This window comes from Scyliorhinus canicula, chromosome 1, assembly GCF_902713615.1.
Source record: "Scyliorhinus canicula chromosome 1, sScyCan1.1, whole genome shotgun sequence".
NCBI lineage: Eukaryota > Metazoa > Chordata > Chondrichthyes > Carcharhiniformes > Scyliorhinidae > Scyliorhinus > Scyliorhinus canicula.
The window spans coordinates 21,357,308-21,375,730 of NC_052146.1; the positions used below are offsets into that span (position 1 = coordinate 21,357,308).

The 18,423-nt window shown below is 43.7% G+C and overlaps 1 protein-coding gene across 2 annotated transcripts in view; it reads left to right on the top strand.

Moving 5' to 3' along the window:
• LOC119977629 (protein phosphatase Slingshot homolog 1-like) overlaps window positions 1–18,423 on the top strand; it is a 119,820-nt gene that overhangs the window by 73,101 nt on the left and 28,296 nt on the right. For both annotated transcript variants that reach the window (XM_038818815.1, XM_038818888.1), the window contains exons 4-9: window positions 1,197–1,261; window positions 3,592–3,713; window positions 5,373–5,441; window positions 11,044–11,109; window positions 13,044–13,238; window positions 15,743–15,836. In XM_038818815.1, the coding sequence (XP_038674743.1) occupies window positions 1,197–1,261; window positions 3,592–3,713; window positions 5,373–5,441; window positions 11,044–11,109; window positions 13,044–13,238; window positions 15,743–15,836 (611 nt within the window). The remainder of the gene's footprint in view (window positions 1–1,196; window positions 1,262–3,591; window positions 3,714–5,372; window positions 5,442–11,043; window positions 11,110–13,043; window positions 13,239–15,742; window positions 15,837–18,423) is intronic.

The following is an 18,423-nucleotide window of genomic DNA, read 5'->3' on the forward strand; positions in this document are numbered from 1 at the left end:
GTTATCCCCGATGCCCTACATTCTATCCGCTCACTCCTCTGTACCACAACAAATCAGACACCTCATGAACGTCTTGTTTTCCCCAGGAAGTCGTCCTCCGGATCCCCTCTCCCGACGTGGTTGGCTGCCCCCGGACCCATCTTGCTCCGGAAGCATGTGCGGGTGCACAAGTCCGACCCATGGTGGAACAAGTCCAGTTACTCCACGCTAACCCGCAGTATGCGTACGTGGAGTACCCTGATGGTCGGCAGGACACGGTCCCCCTCCGGGACCTGGCACCCGCCGGCGTGCGGCCTCTCTTTCCCCCCCCCCCCCCCCCCTTCACCACAGACCCCCCCCCCCTTGTTTTTTTTCCCCAGCGCCCCACCCAGGCCACCCCTTCCCCATCCATGGCGTCTCCACCACCAGCCCGGGTGACGGAGACTGTTCAAGGACCATCGCTCCCGGACTCCAGGACATCAGCGGAACCACCACCATCGGCTGAACCAACGTCGCCAACTCCACTGTGGCGGCCTGCCAGGACGTCACGGGCAACGAAAAGGCTGATCGAGTCTATTTAATTTTCAACAACTCCATGGACCTTGCATGGACGATATGTACTATTGTTAATTGTCTGGGCCAGGGTGAAGCCAAAATTTTGTTTTCTCCCTTCTCTGGCTGCTACTCATACCACCAGTCCCCCCCCCCCCCCCCCCCCCCCCCCCCCCGGCTCTCGTTGATCCCACCCCCGGCTTCTTTCTCCGTAAGGGGTGAATATGGTGGTATGATTTGCATAGCTGTCTGCCATTGGTGCAGAGCACTGGCTTACCATTGACCCTGGTCGGTCATGTGCTTCTCGACCGATTGGTTGAGACCAGTCATGTGACGGCTCCCCGATTGGTCGAGAGGCTGAGTTAACCCCGCCTCCAGAGTGAGGTTTAAATACCCAGAACGCCCGGCGGTCGTTCATTTACTGTAGTCGACCGCAGGGCTAACTTCTAGCTTATTAAAGCCTAACTTTTGTACAGCAACTCGTCTCTTGTTCGATTGATGGTTCACCAGTCCTTTAATAAACAAATGTCCTGTACCATGCCCTGTCCCTTTTGTAGCTGTTCTTTCCAGGTTTTCACTAAAAGCCAATTTGAAATGAAAGATTAAAACATATTTTAAATCATTATCATTTTCAAACAAAATCTATTTTTACCAATTTACTGCAGGAGACCTACAGCTACACCTTCAAGTGATGATCAACCACCTCCGCCCTGAAGACAGGATAAAGTTGGTAAGAGAAACAAGTGACAGTGTCTTAACTTTTCATTGGTGAATGGAATGACTGATGTGTGAAAACATCACAGTGCTCAAGAGTTTCCAACCCAAGTTGTTGAAAACCACACTGGTGATAGCCAAAGCTTGGGAACCTCCCGTGCACAAGAGTATTGCTACTCAGGTTTCACATAGCTAAATTTGTGCTGCTTATTGCCACAAAGCAATAGTTCCTGTTAGTTTCCAAGCAGGACCAGCATGCAAAAAGTGTTACATTTGTTTGAAGTAGTGTGATAAATTCCTGCCTTAATGTGTCTGTGTCTCATTTTAATGAACCAAGCTGAACAGTCAATCAGAAAAGTCTTCTCCGGTTGCGGTAGAGCCGGGAGTGCAGGAGGCGAAAGAGGCCGGTGTCCTGGCCTTTGCGTCCCTAGTAGCCCGACGAAGGATTTTGCTACAGTGGAAGGGTGCAAGGCCCCCCAAGTGTGGAGACCTAGATCAGTGACATGGCGGGATTTATAAAATTGGAAAGGGTCAAATTTGCCCTGAGAGGATCAATACAAGGGTTCTATAAACGATGGCAGCCTTTTCTGGACTTCCTGGCTCAAAGATAGGTAACTTGGTCAATAGCAGCAGCAACCCGGGGGGGGGGGGGGTTCCTTATTGTAGTGTCTATTCTGTAACTTTATATTGTGTTAATTTGCGTTGTTGTTAAAATGCTGTGTTGTTCTTTGAGGTGGGGCGAATGTTTATGATTGTTAATATTATTGTTATTTTTGGTATTTTACTATTGTGCGTTATTGTTGTATAAATGCAACATTTTTCAATAAAAATTATTTTAAAAAAAAAGAAAAGTCTTCTCCGGTCTTAGTACACTGGTATCTGATTAGAGTGTGTCAGTAAATGTTGATCCTCTTCCAATTTTCTATCACCAGGCATGTCAATGTAGAAATGTAGAATAGTTGCAGCATAGAAGGAAGCCATTTAGCTTGCTTTATCTGTGTCGGTTCTCTTTCCCCATAATCCTGAAAATCCTTTTTTCTTCATACACCTAGCCAATTCCCTTTTAAAAGCCATGTTTGAATTTGCCTCCACTCGCATGTTGAAGCAGTGCGTTCCAGATCCTAACCACTAGATGCCTAAATGGTTTTCCCTCATGTCTCCCTTCACCCTATATCGCTGTCCTCTCATTCTTGACCCTTCTGCCGTTGAGAACAATTTCTGTCTACCTACTCTGTCTGGACCTTCATAATTTTGAACATTTCTATCAAATCTCCTCTCTACCGTATCTCCTCTAAGGAGAGCAGCCCCATATTTTCCTATCTATCCACATAACTGAAATCCCTCATCTCTGGAATAATCCTTGTAAATCTCTGCATTCTGTCTGAATTCTTCCTAAAATGTGGTACCCAGAATTGGACACACTTTTCAATTTGAGGCCAAGCCAGTATTTTATTAAGATTCATCATAAATTTCTTGCTTTTGCATTCTATACCTTTATTTATCAAACCTAGGATCCCAAATTACTTTTTAACTGCTTTCTCAGCCTGCCCTACCACCTTCAATGGTTTGTGCACATTTAGTAATAATAATCAAGTAGGCTTACATTAACACTGCAATGACGTTACTGTGAAAATTCCCCAGTCGCCACACACTGACGCCTACTCGGGTACACTGAGGGAGTATTCAGAATGTCCAATTCACCTAACAAGCGCGTCTGTCGGGACTTGTGGGAGGAAACCGGAGCATCCGGAGGAAACCCACGCAGACACAGTGAGAACGTGCAGACTCCGCACAGACAGTGACCCAAGCCGGGAATCGAACTTGGGAACCTGGCATTGTGAAGCAACACTGCAATGTTACCATGCCGCCCCTTGCATGCCAGACCCCTCTGCTCCGTATCCCATTTAGAATTGTACCCCTTTATTTTACATTGCCTCTTCTCATTCTTCCCACCAAAATCAATCGCCTCTCTATTAAAATTCAGCTACTACATTCAAACCATCCAGCCAGCCGTCTAAGTCCCCAAGGTTTATCACTATGCTCCTCAAAGTTCACAATACTTCCAAGTTTTCTGTCATTGCAAATTTAAAAATTTTAATATGCATCACGAAAAGCAGTCAAGTCAACTTGACCCCAAAGAGGTTTTTTCAATCCCCACTTTCCCCAATAGTTAATCATGAAACAATTGGCGTATGTGGGCTTGAGCCTTTCTTCTTGAAGCAGCAATTACAAGAAACTTTTCCTGAGCAGAATAGTCAGCAGATTAACAGCAATAGGAATAATATGTTTTAGTCAGGAGCCCAAATGCTTTTGCTGAAACTCTTTGGAACTGGTTTGCTCCCACAGGCTGTACGTCTGGAAAGCATGTCTGCTGAACGAATCCGATACATGGTAGTTGTTTATACTAATGGACACCAAGATACAGAGGAGAATGTTCTTCTGGGAATTGACTTCGCAAGCAAGGCGAGGTATATGGTGTGTTAAGCATTTATGGGGAGGGGACAGGAAGGGGATAGAGGAGGAAAAGAAAGTTTAGGTAGTTGGAACCAAAAAAGAATTTTCAGCCCTTTGTATAAACGTGTTTTGATATTTTGATTAGATGATATAGTTATGAGGAAAGTAAGGTAGTGGGACTATTTTCACTAAATTAGTCTGAATGGGAAACTATTTCCAATGGCTATAGATTCAGTGATGAGGGCTCATAATTTAAAATTGTACCCAAGAGAGAGGTTAGGTGAAATTTGTTTATCAAGGATTGTTGGAGTGTAGAGTGCTTCACCCCTGAGTTGGAGACCATTTCATTTTTAAGGAGACATTTTATAATTTTCGGGAGGTGTTGCTAACTCATTCATTTGAGTCAGGTAATAATAGCTTCATTGAAAATCTGGAGGCATTTTCGCCAACACTTCAGGTTGGGAGCAGGATCAAGGGAAATGCCGATTCAGGGGAACCACAGATTTGAGCCAGGGAAGTGGGATGGAAGTTTTCGGAAATGGGAAGAGAAGGGGATTAAGACGCTAAAAGATTTGTTTCTTGGGGGTCGGTTTGCAGGATTGAAGGAGCTGGAAGCGAAGTATGGGTTGGAGCAGGGAGAAATTTTTAGATACATGCAGGTTCGGGATTTTGCCAGGAAGGAGATACAGAGCTTCCCGGAGGAGCCGGCCTCCACATTGCTGGAGGAGGTGCTGACGACATGGGGACTGGAGAAGGGGATAGTGTCAGCAGTGTACTGTATTTTGGAAGAGGATAAGGCACCACTGGAAGGGATCAAAGCAAAGTGTGAGGAAGAGTTGGGAGAGGCTATAGAGGAGGGGGTCTGGTGTGAGGTGCTCCGGAAAGTAAATGTCTCCACCTCATGTGCAAGGTTGGGTTTTGGTCCTGTCCAAAGCTAGGGGAGTACTGAAAGGAGGTTTTTAGGGTAATTTCCAAGTTGGTGCGTGTGAAACTGGACCAGGGTCCCCTGGAGCCATATTCAGGGTGTCGGACCAGCCAGGGTTGGAAACGGGTGCGGAGGCAGATATCATAGCCTTCGCCTTGTTGATCGCCCAAAGGCGGATCCTGCTGGGATGGAGAGCAGCCTCTCCACCCTATGCCCTGGCATGGCGGGGGGACCTGTTGGAATACTTGACCCGTGAGAAGGTTAAGTTTGAACTGAGGGGAAGTTAGGAGGGGTTCTACAAGACATGGGCATTATTTATTATGCACTTTCAAGAACTGGATAACATTGAACATTAGTTGGGGGGGGTGGGAGGGTTTTGGGAAGGGGGGCTGTGTATATTAAGGATGTCTGGGTAATCCCTGATTCCTTTTTGTCATTTGTTTATGTAAACATGCGGGCTGATGTTTTGGGGGTTGGTGGGGGGATGGGATATGGGGATTGACATATCTGTTGCTGATTATTGTTTATTATTTGTGGGTGTAAATTCGGGAGAAAATGTGAAAAAGGGGGAGAATAAAAATATTTAAAATTCATTCATTTGAGTAATTTAGTCTCTACAATTTGCATTAAGATTGTTTGCCTTCTCTGAATAGTGTTTTCAGGTGCAGATGTACCTTTGTAAAACAGATGCATGACTTGCTACTAAACTGATCATCAGATTTTAATGGTGACCTTTTGTTCTCCCTAGTAATACATGTACTATAGGAATGACTCTTCCATTGTGGAGTGACACAACGATTCACTTGGATGGAGATGGGTAAGGAATTGGATTCCTTCTTCATAATTAAGTAAAAAATAATAGGAATGGCTAAAATCATAATTATTAATATAGTATGAACCTTAACATGGTGTAGTGTTTATCTCAGTCTTTGGCTTATAATTTTGTGTTTAACGCAAATAATTTCTTCACGTTTAGCCAACCATTTTATGGACAATACAAGTGATAAGTGGTTTCCCCCAGTTTTTCGCGGGGTTTTAGGAAACTTACAAGACTCATAATTTCCTGCACTGAAATAGCCCCAGTATTTTTAATTAAACTTATTAATGCTTAGTTTCTATGAAATTCTGCATTGTATCAGTGAAATTCTGGAAAAATCTAACTTTGGATGAACCCCTGCCCCAATATCCATTCAAAAACTTGGTCTGCTGAACATTTTCAAACCTTATAAAACTACTTCTTAACCTTAATTCTTCACAAAATTTCAATGGAAAAGGTTAGTCAGTGCTGTTCAATAATAGTGTACTTTATTAACGCACAAAATGCCAGATTTCCAAAGAATTGACAGGTTTTGTTAATATCGATTACATTTTATGTAGCTTTTACTGACAAGACCTCAATAAACACTTCCGTTAGTAAAACAAATGTTGCTGAAATGTCCAAAATATTATTTTAACAATCTGAATATGACTTCAAGGTTGTCATGCAATTTGTAAAATAATTAGTTTTTTTAAAGTAACAGTTGAAGTAAAGGAAAGAAATTCCAGGATGGAGCATTTGCATTTGACCCTGTGATTGTATTGAGGATGTTTAAATCGGGAATAGTATGGGTTACATGCAACATAGATTTCCCTTCAGTATTTGGGCTGGGAAGCGTTTTAATGAGCAGTTAATACTAAAATTTTGGTCAAGTCCAAAACTGCTTCCATGTTTACAAATTATATCATCAAGCGGAAGCATGGAAATGAAATAAAGGATGGGACTAAAGTTGATCTTTGGGAATTTCAGAGATCATGATTTGCAGGTGGCAAGAGGCACAAGACCAGAACTACTTCATGGATAACATGGAGGAACTCCACAAAGTGCAACAAAGTACACTTATCATTGCTTAACAGTGATTAAAGTATTTCTGCTTTTAATGCTTCTTTTACAAATGCCTTTCAACTAGGGGCTGGTTTAGCACAGTGGGCTAAACAGCTGGCTTGTAATGCAGAACAAGGCATCAGCGCGGGTTCAATTCACGTACCGGCCTCCCCGAACAGGCGCCGGAATGTGGCGACTAGGGGCTTTTCACAGTAACTTCATTGAAGCCTACTTGTGACGATAAGCTATTATTATTATTGTTACTAAGCAGAAACTCAGTTCTGACCAGGTTCTCTGTTTGAAGCATTGTCCTATCTTTTCCTTTCAGATATATTTTGTAATTCCAATGTTATCCAACCTACAACCAAGCTTCTGCCAATTCATTCTTAAATGGAAGTTAGAGCTTAAGCTTTTTTGCTCCATTCCTCCAGCATTATGGTGGATTTGAGAGTGCCCTCCACTGTTTCATCAGCTTATCTTCTGTCTGGCAGCATGAAATGTATTTGCCCACAAATTACATTTCAATGAGGGTTTTTCACTGTTTCCCAGTTAATTCTGGATGCAGGGATAGTCTAGCTGACTGCATTCAGCATTCTGTGGAAGACGTGGTGGGGTGGAGAATAACGCATCTCTTTGGAACAAGTGCTCTGAGTATTGTTTTGCACAGGCTCTACAAAAGGAATCGCAATTTTATGTTTTTTTTTAAATGCTGCTTTTCAGGCAGAAGATATGCTGCCTACTTTTCAACAGGTTCGCAAGGCCTGCTGCATCACACCAAAACCCTTCTTATGATGGGGCTTCCTAGTGGCAACTCACCTCCTTTTCCCCAATGGTGGTCCACTTCCTATATGATGATGACATTGAAACCAAAAAGTTGGTGAGGATCACAGGGTTATTTGTCTCAGACACCTATTTCCCCCAACCACCAGAAATGTACTCCAACCGAGGTGGGGTATGGATAGATGAGGTCTAGGAGCAATGTAAAGTAGCTCTGCCTTTTTGTGACTGTGTATTTGACCCCTGCTTGGTACTTTATGACTTGAAGCATTGATTGCCACTTGTGCACATTCCATGTTAATGTACTGCTGTTTATCTATGATTTGTTTTCCACATTACAAGGTTATATGATACCAAGCTGTTGAATATGTTGGTTTGATTGTGAAGGAGATGGCAATTTTACTGCAAGCCAAATTGCGTATCCTTCTGTGCCACATTTTCCTATTTTTGTATTGTTCACAAGCACTTTTAGAATTTGCTGTTACTGAAAGCCATTGTTTTGCTTGACACAAAGCAAGCATAATAAAAATGGTGGCTAGCAGACATACTTTTAAAAAAAATAGATTTTATTACAAACATGTATCAAAACAGGTTACAACAAATAAACACCCCAGGAAACATACTTCCCAGCAATCAACTATAGTCTGTAAAATCTTTGTCCCTTTTTCACCACCTACTCCCCGGCGACAAACAGTTCCTCAAACACGGTCAGAGACATCTCCCACCTTTTCTCAAAGCCCCCTACAGAGCCCCTTAACTCGTACTTTGAGAGGGACCCTCCCCCCAACAATGTCACAGGCTTCGATTTCATTCATCCTCAAACGAGAGAAAGATCCGCTGCAGGTTGGATCTTATAGACCGATATCGTTCCTGAATGTAGACGCCAAACTGCTGGCCAAGATCTTGGCTGCTAGAATTGAGGACTGTGTCCCTGGGGTGATAGGGGAGGATCAGACAGGCTTCATCAAGGGCAGGCAATTGAACTCCAATGTACGGAGGCTCCTAAACATTGTCATGATGCCCTTGGAGGGAGGGGAGGCAGACGTAGTGGCGGCGATGGACGCAGAGAAAGGGAGTACCTGTGGGAAGCGCTAAGAAGGTTCGGATTCGGTGAGGGGTTCATAGGTTGGGTCCAGCTATTCTACCAGGCCCCCGTGACAAGTGTGTGCACGAACAGGGTGAGGTCGGAATACTTTAGGCTCCACCGGGGAACGAGGCAGCGGTGCCCCCTCTCCCCATTATTATTTGCCCTTGCAATAGGGCCGCTGGCTACAGTGCTGCGAACTTCAAAGAACTGGCAGGGGTTGGTTCGGGGGGGGTGGGGGGGAAGCATCGGGTCTCGCTTTACACGGATGATCTGCTCCTGTACATCTCGGATCCACTAGAGGGGATGGGGGAGGTCATGCAGATTCTGAGGGACTTTGGCAATTTCTCTGGGTACAAGCTAAACGAGAAGAAAATAGAGATGTTTGTGATCCAAGCTAAGGGGCAGGCAAAGAGACTCTGAGAGCTTCCGCTGAAGCTGGTGTAGTGATCCTCGCTTGAGTATGTACAAAAGGGGCTGATGGGAAATGGAAGCACCACCAGGGGGCAGCGCGGGGACATATATGAGTGACGCCGAAGGCCCTACCCTCACTTGGTGGAGAGACGGCGAGGAGGACAGGGACGGAAGTAAAGCTCAGGGCAGTTAGTGTGGTCAGGCCTGGTTGCAGAGCATAGAGAAACATTATCTTTACAAGTACGGTTCTGTAAGTAAAAAGCTAACGCAGTCATTTATTGTGTAGCACAATAAACCTTCCTTCAACTGCTGAACGACTTCTAGCATTCTTTCAAGAAACATAACAGTTGGTTGAGAAGAGCTTTCGGTACCTGGGGATACAGGTGGCTCGAAAGTGGGATGCCCTCCACAAGCTTAATCTATCTTGGCTGGTAGAGCAGATGGAGGGGGACTTCAAAATGGGGGACATGCTCCCGCTATCTTTAGCGGGGAGGGTGCAGACCATTAAGATGACGGTCCTCCCCAGATTCCTGTTCGTCTTTCAGTGCCTTCCCATCTTCATCCGTAAGTCCTTCTTTAAGCGGGTGAACAAGATCATCTCGGGATTCGTATGGGCAAATAAGACCCCAAGAGTAAAGAGACTGTACCTGGAGCGCAGTCGGGGAGGGGGTGGGCTGGCGCTGCCGAACTTTTGCAGCTACTATTGGGCGGCTAACATAGCCATGATTAGGAAATGGGTATTGGGGGAGGGGTTGACGTGGGAGTGGTTAGAGGCGGCCTCATGCAACGGTACCAGCCCAGGGGCACTTGTAACGGCACCTCTGCCGTTCTCGCCGGCCCACTACTCCTCCAGTCCGGTGGTGGCGGCGGCATTAAAGATCTGGGGTCAGTGGAGAAGGCACAGGGGGGGTGGAGGGAGCCTCAGTCTGGACCCCGATACGCAACAATCACAGATTTGTCCCGGGCAAGATAGACGGAGGGTTTCAAAACTGGCATAGGGCAAGCATTAAAAGGATGGGGGGACCTGTTCATAGATGGGACCTTTCCCAGCCTGAAAGCACTGGAGGAGAAATTCAGTTTGCCCACCAGGAAATGCTTTCAGACACCTTCAGATACGCACATTTCTCAAAAAACAGGTGGTATCATTTCCGCTGCTACCCCCACGCAGAATACAGGATAGGGTGGTCTCCGGCACCTGGATGGGGAGGAGAAGGTGTCAGACATCTACGAGGAACTTCAGGAGGCGGAGGAAGCCCCAGTGGACGAACGTAAGGGCAAATGGGAGGAGGAGCTAGGCAGGGAGCTGGATGCGGGCCTGCGTGCGGATGCCCTAAACAGGGTCAATTCTTCTTCATCATGTGCCAGGCTTAGCTTAATCCGGTTTAAGGTGGCCCACCGAGCACACATGACAGCAACCAGGATGAGCAATTGGGGTTGAGGATAAATGTGCGAGGTGTGCGGGAAGCCCTGCAAATCATGTCCCTATGTTCTGGGCATGCCCGGCTCTCAAGGGATTCTGGCAGGGATTTGCTAGGCAATGTTCAAGATTTTAGACACGCGGGTGGTGCCGAGTCCAGAGATAGTGATCTTTGGTGTGTCAGACGATCCGGGAGTTCAGGAAGCGAAAGAGGCCAACGTATTGGCCTTTGCCTCCCTGGTAGCCCAGAGATGGATCCTTTTAATGTGGAGAGACTCGAAACCCCCGAGTGTAGAGACCTGGGTTAGTGATATGGCTGGGTTTCTCAGTCTCGAGAAAATAAAGTTTGCCTTGAGAGGGTCCATGATGGGTTTCTCTTGGAGGTGGCAGCCTTTCCTCAACTTTCTAGGAGAGCAGTAAAGGTCAGCAGCAGCAGCATCCCGGGAGGGGGGGGGATTTGTTACATAGTATTTTTTTTTTCTCTGTATATATGGTTAGCATTTATTTTGTTATGTTAATTGTTGTATACGGTTATGCAAAAAAGATATTTGACAAAAATTTGAATAAAAATAATTTTTTTTTTAACTCATACTTTGCTAGCAGGCATACTCAACAAGGCCAATGAAGTATACCCTCTGAAGTGCCTTCAAACCTCCACAGCTACAAAAATAACTTTTCCCTAAATCCACTAGTGAAACACCCTGGCAATAGTGAATACGTTTGTAATGTAACATTTGTAATGTATTGAATAAGCTTGTTCCCAGCACTAAATTCTGAAATTGCATTTCTCAGAATATTGTCTCTGGTGTTTTAAATACGCTGTTGATATCTGCATAGTGTTAAATAGCAATTCTCTTTTGCTTCAGTGGATTCAGTGTGAGTACAGTGGATCGTATTCATATATTCAAGCCTGTTTCAGTACAAGCCATGTGGTAAGTAATGTATTATATTCCCAAATGCTGTTTATATAATGACTGACTTATATAATTTACTTGATTTTGTAAAATGATTAGTCTATCTTCTAATGTGTACATCTGGAGTATTGTGAAAATGCCCATATTAATATCATAATTATTAGGCTTGTAAACTCGATGGAAACATTGTTTAGTGGGCTCACTGATGTTACTTAGAGGAAAAGAATAATTACTAGGAAATATATTATCCTAGTGGGCAAACCAAGAAAGAACCTTAACGTTGTAACTGGATGTGCCCATGGATAGATAAACCTTACTATTAAAAGCTAGGATGGACTTTGGATTGAGTATGGGAACAGAAGATAAACGGCGACAAGTAGAAAATTGCCTTCATATAGGGAACCTAAAATAGATCTATGTCTAAGCACTTTACAAGAGAGTAGATGACATCAAGCTGCAGAATGGATAGATTAAGGGGAGCTAAAGGCACAATTCAGCAATGAATGGTTGTAAGTATGAATTGAAAATTGCAGCAGTATAATGACTGAAAGATAGTGTTACTGGAGTGGAGATTGTTCAGGACAATTAGGCAAGTGAGAAATGAGACATAGTTGAAGATCAGTCAAATATAGTGAAGCAAGACTGGGAAAGAGATTTGAGTTGGAGGATGTGGAGTTGAGCAGTGGTTATGGGTGCATGAAATATATAAAAGGGGTCTCAGCCTGTGGATTGCTAAGACGTTTCTGATTTCGACATACAGTATAGTCTGATTTTATACACTTGCCTCTTCACAGATTATTAGCTGCAGCTCAATATTTAAACCCAGGTTACATTACAGTATAATTCTGGTTTGTACTAGATAAAATGGCAGCGTATACATATTTTTGGTGTCTTTAATCAGTGAGCCTTAACACCCATTAAAACTGTTAGTTGTGACTAGCTCTATTTGAATTACTTCAGGTACAATATGTTCTCCATCCAAAAAAAAAATTGAAGAAATACACAATGAAAAGCTTCTTAACTTGAACGATAAACATTGGAAAAATGTTGTATGATAATATAAGGAAAGATTTGATTTATTCAAAGTATAATTAGATCCCTTGATAGAAGAGTTAGATGAACTTCAATGATCAAAATGTCCCATGCATCTTCAAAAGAATAATAATCTTTAATGTCACAAGTAGGCTTACCCACTGCAATGAAATTACTGTGAAAAGCTCCTAGTCGCCACATTCCGGGGCCTTTTTGGGTAAACAGAGGGAGAAATCAGAATATCCAATTCACGTAACAGCATGTCTTTTGGGACTTGTGGGAGGCAACCGGAGCACCTGGAGGAAACCCATGAAGACAGTGGGAGAACGTGCAGATTCCACACCAACAGTGACCCAAGCCAGGAATTGAACCTGGGACTCTGGAGCTGTGAAGCAATAGTGCTACTCACTGTGCTACCGTGCTGCCCTTAGCACTGAATGCATTTATTTGTATAAATTAGAAAAACTCTAATTAACTTTAAAATCCTTGTTTTCTGTTTTATTTTGACCAATTTTGTTCCTGACGTTGTATACTGACAACCTCATCAGGGACACTAGCAGAATCACTATTGAATTAGTAGACTGAGGGCGGTGAATTAATTTTGATGCAATCTCACAATTGCCAAAGCACTCAAAGGTCAATGATTGCCTCTGTTGATATTAATTCCCTTCCCTCACCCTGTTGAGCTTGGTACCTTATCTCAGTCTGTCATTGCCATTTACTGTTTAGATAAACAAAAGAAAACATCCACAGTGCAAATTCCAAAGTAATCCAAAGTCTTCAACTATTCTACTTTTTATGGGGACATGAAAACTGTAGTAAGATTTCCTTTATATGTCAGATGTCAATAAAGATGACCAGAATAACATATTTGTTTGAAATGAAAATGTTTTTAAACGTTCATCATTTGTGTTTTGTAGGTCAGCGCTGCAAATTCTCCACAAGTCCTGCGAGATAGCGCGTAGGTACAATTACTATCCATCAGGAATTGCTTTGACTTGGACCAGTTACTATGAGAGCTGCATTAACTCAGAGCAAACCTGTATTAATGAATGGAATATAATGCAAGATTTGCTGTCCATGCGGGCTGACTCGCCTCCAATGTTTCCCGATAAGTGAGTAAATGTTGCACCCCTTCTAAAGTTTTTTTCCCCCAGAGTTTCATTTTTATGGTCAAGCTGAGATTACCCCACTTTCCCAGGTCCAATTATTAGAAATAACTATTTTTGACAAGTCGGTTTGATGTACATAAATGCAAAATACTGAAATCTGCTGGGATTGTTGTATCAAAAGGTACAAATTGACTATTTCTTATTTTGTTCATTCAGTTTGTTGATCTGTTCTTTTAGCATTTGTTTTTTGCAGCAGTTTGCACAAGGGGCATAGAGAATACCTGCCATTTTCAATTGTGTCATATATATTGTACAGTTAGAATCCATAGAATTGCCTCCCAGATTGCCTTGATCCACTACAGTTTGCCTACCGCTGCAACAGGTCCACAGCAGGCGCCATCTCCATGGCCCTGCACCCTACCCTGGAACACCTAGATAACAAGGACACCTATGTGAGACTCCTATTTATCGACTACAGCTCAGCCTTCAACGCCATCATTCCTACAAAACTAATCTCCAAACTCCGTGGCCTTGGCCTCGGCTCCTCCTTCTGCGACTGGATCCTGAACTTTCTAACCCACAGGCCACAATCAGTAAAGATAGGCAACAACACCACCTCGACGATCATCCACAACACCGGTGCCCCATAAGGCTGTGTCCTCAGCCCCCGACTATACTCCTTATACACCTATGACTGTGTGGCCAAATTCCCCTCCAACTCTATTTACAAATTTGCTGATTACACCACCGTAGTGGGTCGGATTTCAAACAATAACGAGACAGAGTACAGGAATGAGATAGAGAATCTGGTGAACTGGTGCGACGACAATAATCTCTCCCTCAATGTCAACAAAACGAAGGAGGTTATCATCGACTTCAGGAAGTGTAGTGGAGAACATGCCCTTGTATACATCAATGGGAACGAAGTAGAAAGGGTTGAGAGCTTCAAGTTTTTAGGTGTACAGATCACCAACAGCCTGTCTTGGTTCCCCCCATGCCGACACTATAGTTAAGAAAGCCCACCAATGACTCTACTTTCTCAGAAGACTGAGGAAATTTGGCATGTCTGCTACGACCCTCACCAACTTCTACAGATGCACCATAGAAATAATTCTTTCTGGTTATATCACAGCTTGGTACAGAGCCTGCTCTGCCCAAGACTGCAGGAAACTACAAAAGGTTGTGAATGTAGCCCAGTCAATCACGCAAATCAGCCTCACATCCATTGACTCTATCTATAATTCCCACTGCCTCAGAAAGGCAGCCAGCATAATTACGGACCCCACGCACCCCGGACATACTCTCTTCCACCTTCTTCCATTAGGAAAAATGTACCAAAGTTTGAGGTTAAGTACCAACCAACCCAAGAACAGCTTCTTCCCTACTGCCATCAGACTTTTGAATAGACCTACCTCGTATTAAGCTGAACTTTTCTCCACACCTTGCTATAACTGTAACATATTCTGCAGTCTCTCCTTCCTTCCCTATGTACGGTATGCATTGTTTGAACAGCATGCAAGAAACAATACTTTTCACTGTATACTAATACATGTGACAATAAATTAAATCAAAAAGAATCCCTACATTGCAGACGGAGGCCACTCGGCCCATTGAGTCTGCACTGATCCTCTGAAAGAGCACCCTTTGCAAGCCCATACCCCCACCATCCCACCTACCTGAACATCTTTGGACTGTGGGAGCACCCGGAAGAAACCCACGCAGACACAGAGAGAATGTACAAACTCCACACAGATAGTCACCCAAGACCGCAATTGAACCCAGATCCCTAGCGCTGTAAGGCAGCAGTGCTAAGCACTGTGCCATCCTATTACTCAGCATGATTAGGCTTTCTTTTGATGTGCTGTCTAAATAAATAAATAATCTTTATTGTCACAAGTAGGCTTACATTAACACTGCAATGAAGTTACTGTGAAAAGCCCCATAATGATGTATTTAGCAAGAGAAGTAGTACATTAAACAATGAGATATGGTGTGTTCATATTTTCCCAATCAGTCTATGTTTTGGAAAATATAAATTACCAGCAGCCTTTTATTGATTTTCTGAGCACCACCAGATCACATTATATAACTGAGCTCCCAAAGGCTCTTGGTCTCTTTCCACACAGGAGTAGCTAGACAGCAGTAGTATAGTGTAGTTAGATCACAGCCTAGACACCACGTGCAGTTTGGATACATTTTATATAGTTATACCTCATTACTTTATTTCTAGAGTTATTTCCGTATAGTATCAAACTAATTTATTAGTTTTATCGTTGCTTAATAAATTTGTTAACTTTACATCGAAGACTCGTGTATTCTTCAAGATCATCTGCAACCAGTAATGACCGATATTACTTTAACCAAGTAATACAACATGCTACCAGCAATAGTAATATAATAGACCAACACTTACCCTCTCTATTTGTTGTTTTGGAATTTGTATTTTGGTATGCAGATAAGACAAATGAACTTTGAGAAAAACATACTTGTCGTTTTTTTCTTAACAGACCAACAGAGAATGAACTAACTGAACGATTAATAAAAAACAAACTAAGATTCATAATGATGAGCAAAGATTTGGAAAATGTCACTTCTAAAGAAGTAAGTTTGCAATTGTGCTAGACAAATATAATGCGTCAAATTGTCGAAATTTCACTTGTGAATAACATGGGGGAGTTTCTATCAATGATTAATAGAAATTACTTTAGCAAGAGCAATTTATACTTAACTACTCCCCTAAGCAGTTGCTTTGTGCTCATCTGCTGATTTCCATTAATCCATGTTAATAAAATAAGGTGTGTGATTTCTTATAACAATTAAAATATAATTAGTCAGCATTTGAATAGAGGAAAATATACATTTGTGCTTTTTCTTTTTGAATGATTGTCATGTTATTTCTAATATTTTCAGCTTTCTTTAAAACTTCAACATGTGTATTATGTTTCTTTCGACCTGTACATAGACAAATCATGGGTCACATCAACAAAGAAATATTTAGTGTATCTGAGTATGTGTCTAATAGCCAAAAAAGGAAAGAAAGAGGAATGATCTGCATTAGTCTTGTTCAGCCCTTTGCAACTCAGTCACAAATCACTGTTGATGATGCTTGAATTAGCGTACCTGCATTGGTTGGGCATAGATAGGCAGGTGGTTTGCTTGAAGTTGCAGATAGGTAGCAATATCAGGGGGGAAAAAGATTTGGGTTTTAAAAATAGCAAAAAGGTATATATTCTGTTTCTACTCAGAAATGCTTAGGCCACATTAGTTTTGGGAGTCTCCTTGGACCATGCTCCGCACTGAGTAGATGTGGTCTTGGAGAAGGGTCCAGCTTACAGGCCGGTGGTGGATTGGAAATTTTTGCACTAAGTTGGGGAAGGTGATTGAGGAGTATGTGGAGTTTAACCGAAATGGGATTTATGACGCTTTGAAGGTGCTAGTGCAGGGTAAGGCCATTTCATTCAAGGCAAATGTGGATAGGGATGCATGGAAGGAACGGCAGCAGTTGATAGAGGAGGTTTTGGAGGTAGATGGAAGGTATTCAGATGGAACGGGTGGGTTGGTGGTGGAGCCAGAGCAGGTGAATAAGGTGTTTGTGGACTTCTTTAGGGGCTTGTATAAATCCGAGACGGCGGAGGATGAGTCGGAGATGACGGAGTTTCTGGAGCAACTGGTGGTCGGAGCTGGGAGAGGAGTAGAGAGCAGGGTTGGAGAAACCGATGAGGCTGGACAAAGTGCAAGCAGCGAAAAGGAAGATGTAGTTGGGCAAGGCACCGGGACCAAATGGGTTCCGGGTGGAATTTTATACAATACTCAAGGCTAGGTTGGCACCACTGATGATAGAAATGTTTGCAGACACAGTGGTAAGGGCGTGTTGCGGGAGACGATGAGGCAGGCATCCATCTCATTATTGCTCATAAAGGAAAAAGATCTGGTGGAGTGAGTGTTGTACAGGCCCATTTCTCTACTGAACTTGGGTGCTAAGATATTGGCGGAGGTGTTGGCGATGAGGTTGGAGGAGTGCCTTTCAAAGATGGTGGGTGTGGATCAGATTGGGTTCGTCAGGGACAAGCAGCTGTCATTGAATGTATGGTGGCTGCTGAACTCCAGCAGAGGGATGGGAGGTGGTGGTGGCTTTGGATGAGGAGGAGGCATTTGACAGAGTGGAGTTGGAGTTATTTGTTTGCGGTGCTGGAGAAGTTTGAGATTGGGCCTAAGTTTGTGGCATTGGTGAAATTGTTATACAAGGATCTGAGAGCATGTGTGCGAAAAACAATATGAATTCAGAGTACTTTCCACTATTTCATGGAACCTGGCAGGATTGCTCCATGTCCCCCTTTCTGTTTGTGTTAGCAATTAAGCCCTTGTCCATTGTACTGAGGGGCTTGGACTTATGGAAGGGAATAATGAAGGGGGGGGGGGGGAGTTGTGGAGCATACGGTGTCTCTGTACATGGACGATCTGCTGCTGTAAATCTTGGACCCCAGCTCGTCGATGAGGGACATAATGGGGCTGCTAAGAAAATTTGGGGCGTTTTCGGGATACGAGTTAAATTTAGGGAAGAACGTATATTTTGTGGTGTCTTCTCCACGGGCGGTAGTGGGAGGATTGCCATTCCAGATAGCAACAACTCCGGGGCAGGAGTGGGAGGGTTGCCATTCCAGATAGCAACAACTCCGGGGCAGGAGTGGGAGGGTTGCCATTCCAGATAGCAACAAGTCTGGGGCAGGAGTGGGAGGGTTGCCATTCCAGATAGCAACAACTCCAGGGCAGGAGTGGGAGGGTTGCCATTCCAGATAGCAACAACTCCGGGCCAGGAGTAGGAAGGTTGCCATTCCGGGTAGCAACAACTCCAGGGCAGGAGTAGGAAGGTTGCCATTCCGGGTAGCAACAACTCCAGGGCAGGAGTGGGAAGGTTGCCATTCCAGATAGCAACAAGTCTGGGGCAGGAGTGGGAGGGTTGCCATTCCGGGTAGTGACAACTCATTTTGGGTATTTGGGGGTGCAGGTGGCGTGGGGCTGGGCGTGGCTTCATAAACTTAATTTCACGAGCCTGGTGGGGAGGGTAGAGGAGGACTTAAGGCAATGGGATAGTCTCCCCTTGTCACTGGCAGGCCGGGTGCAACAGTAAAAATGAACATTTAATCAAGGTCTTTGTTTCTGTTCAAGTGTCTGCCAGTTTTTTTGCCGA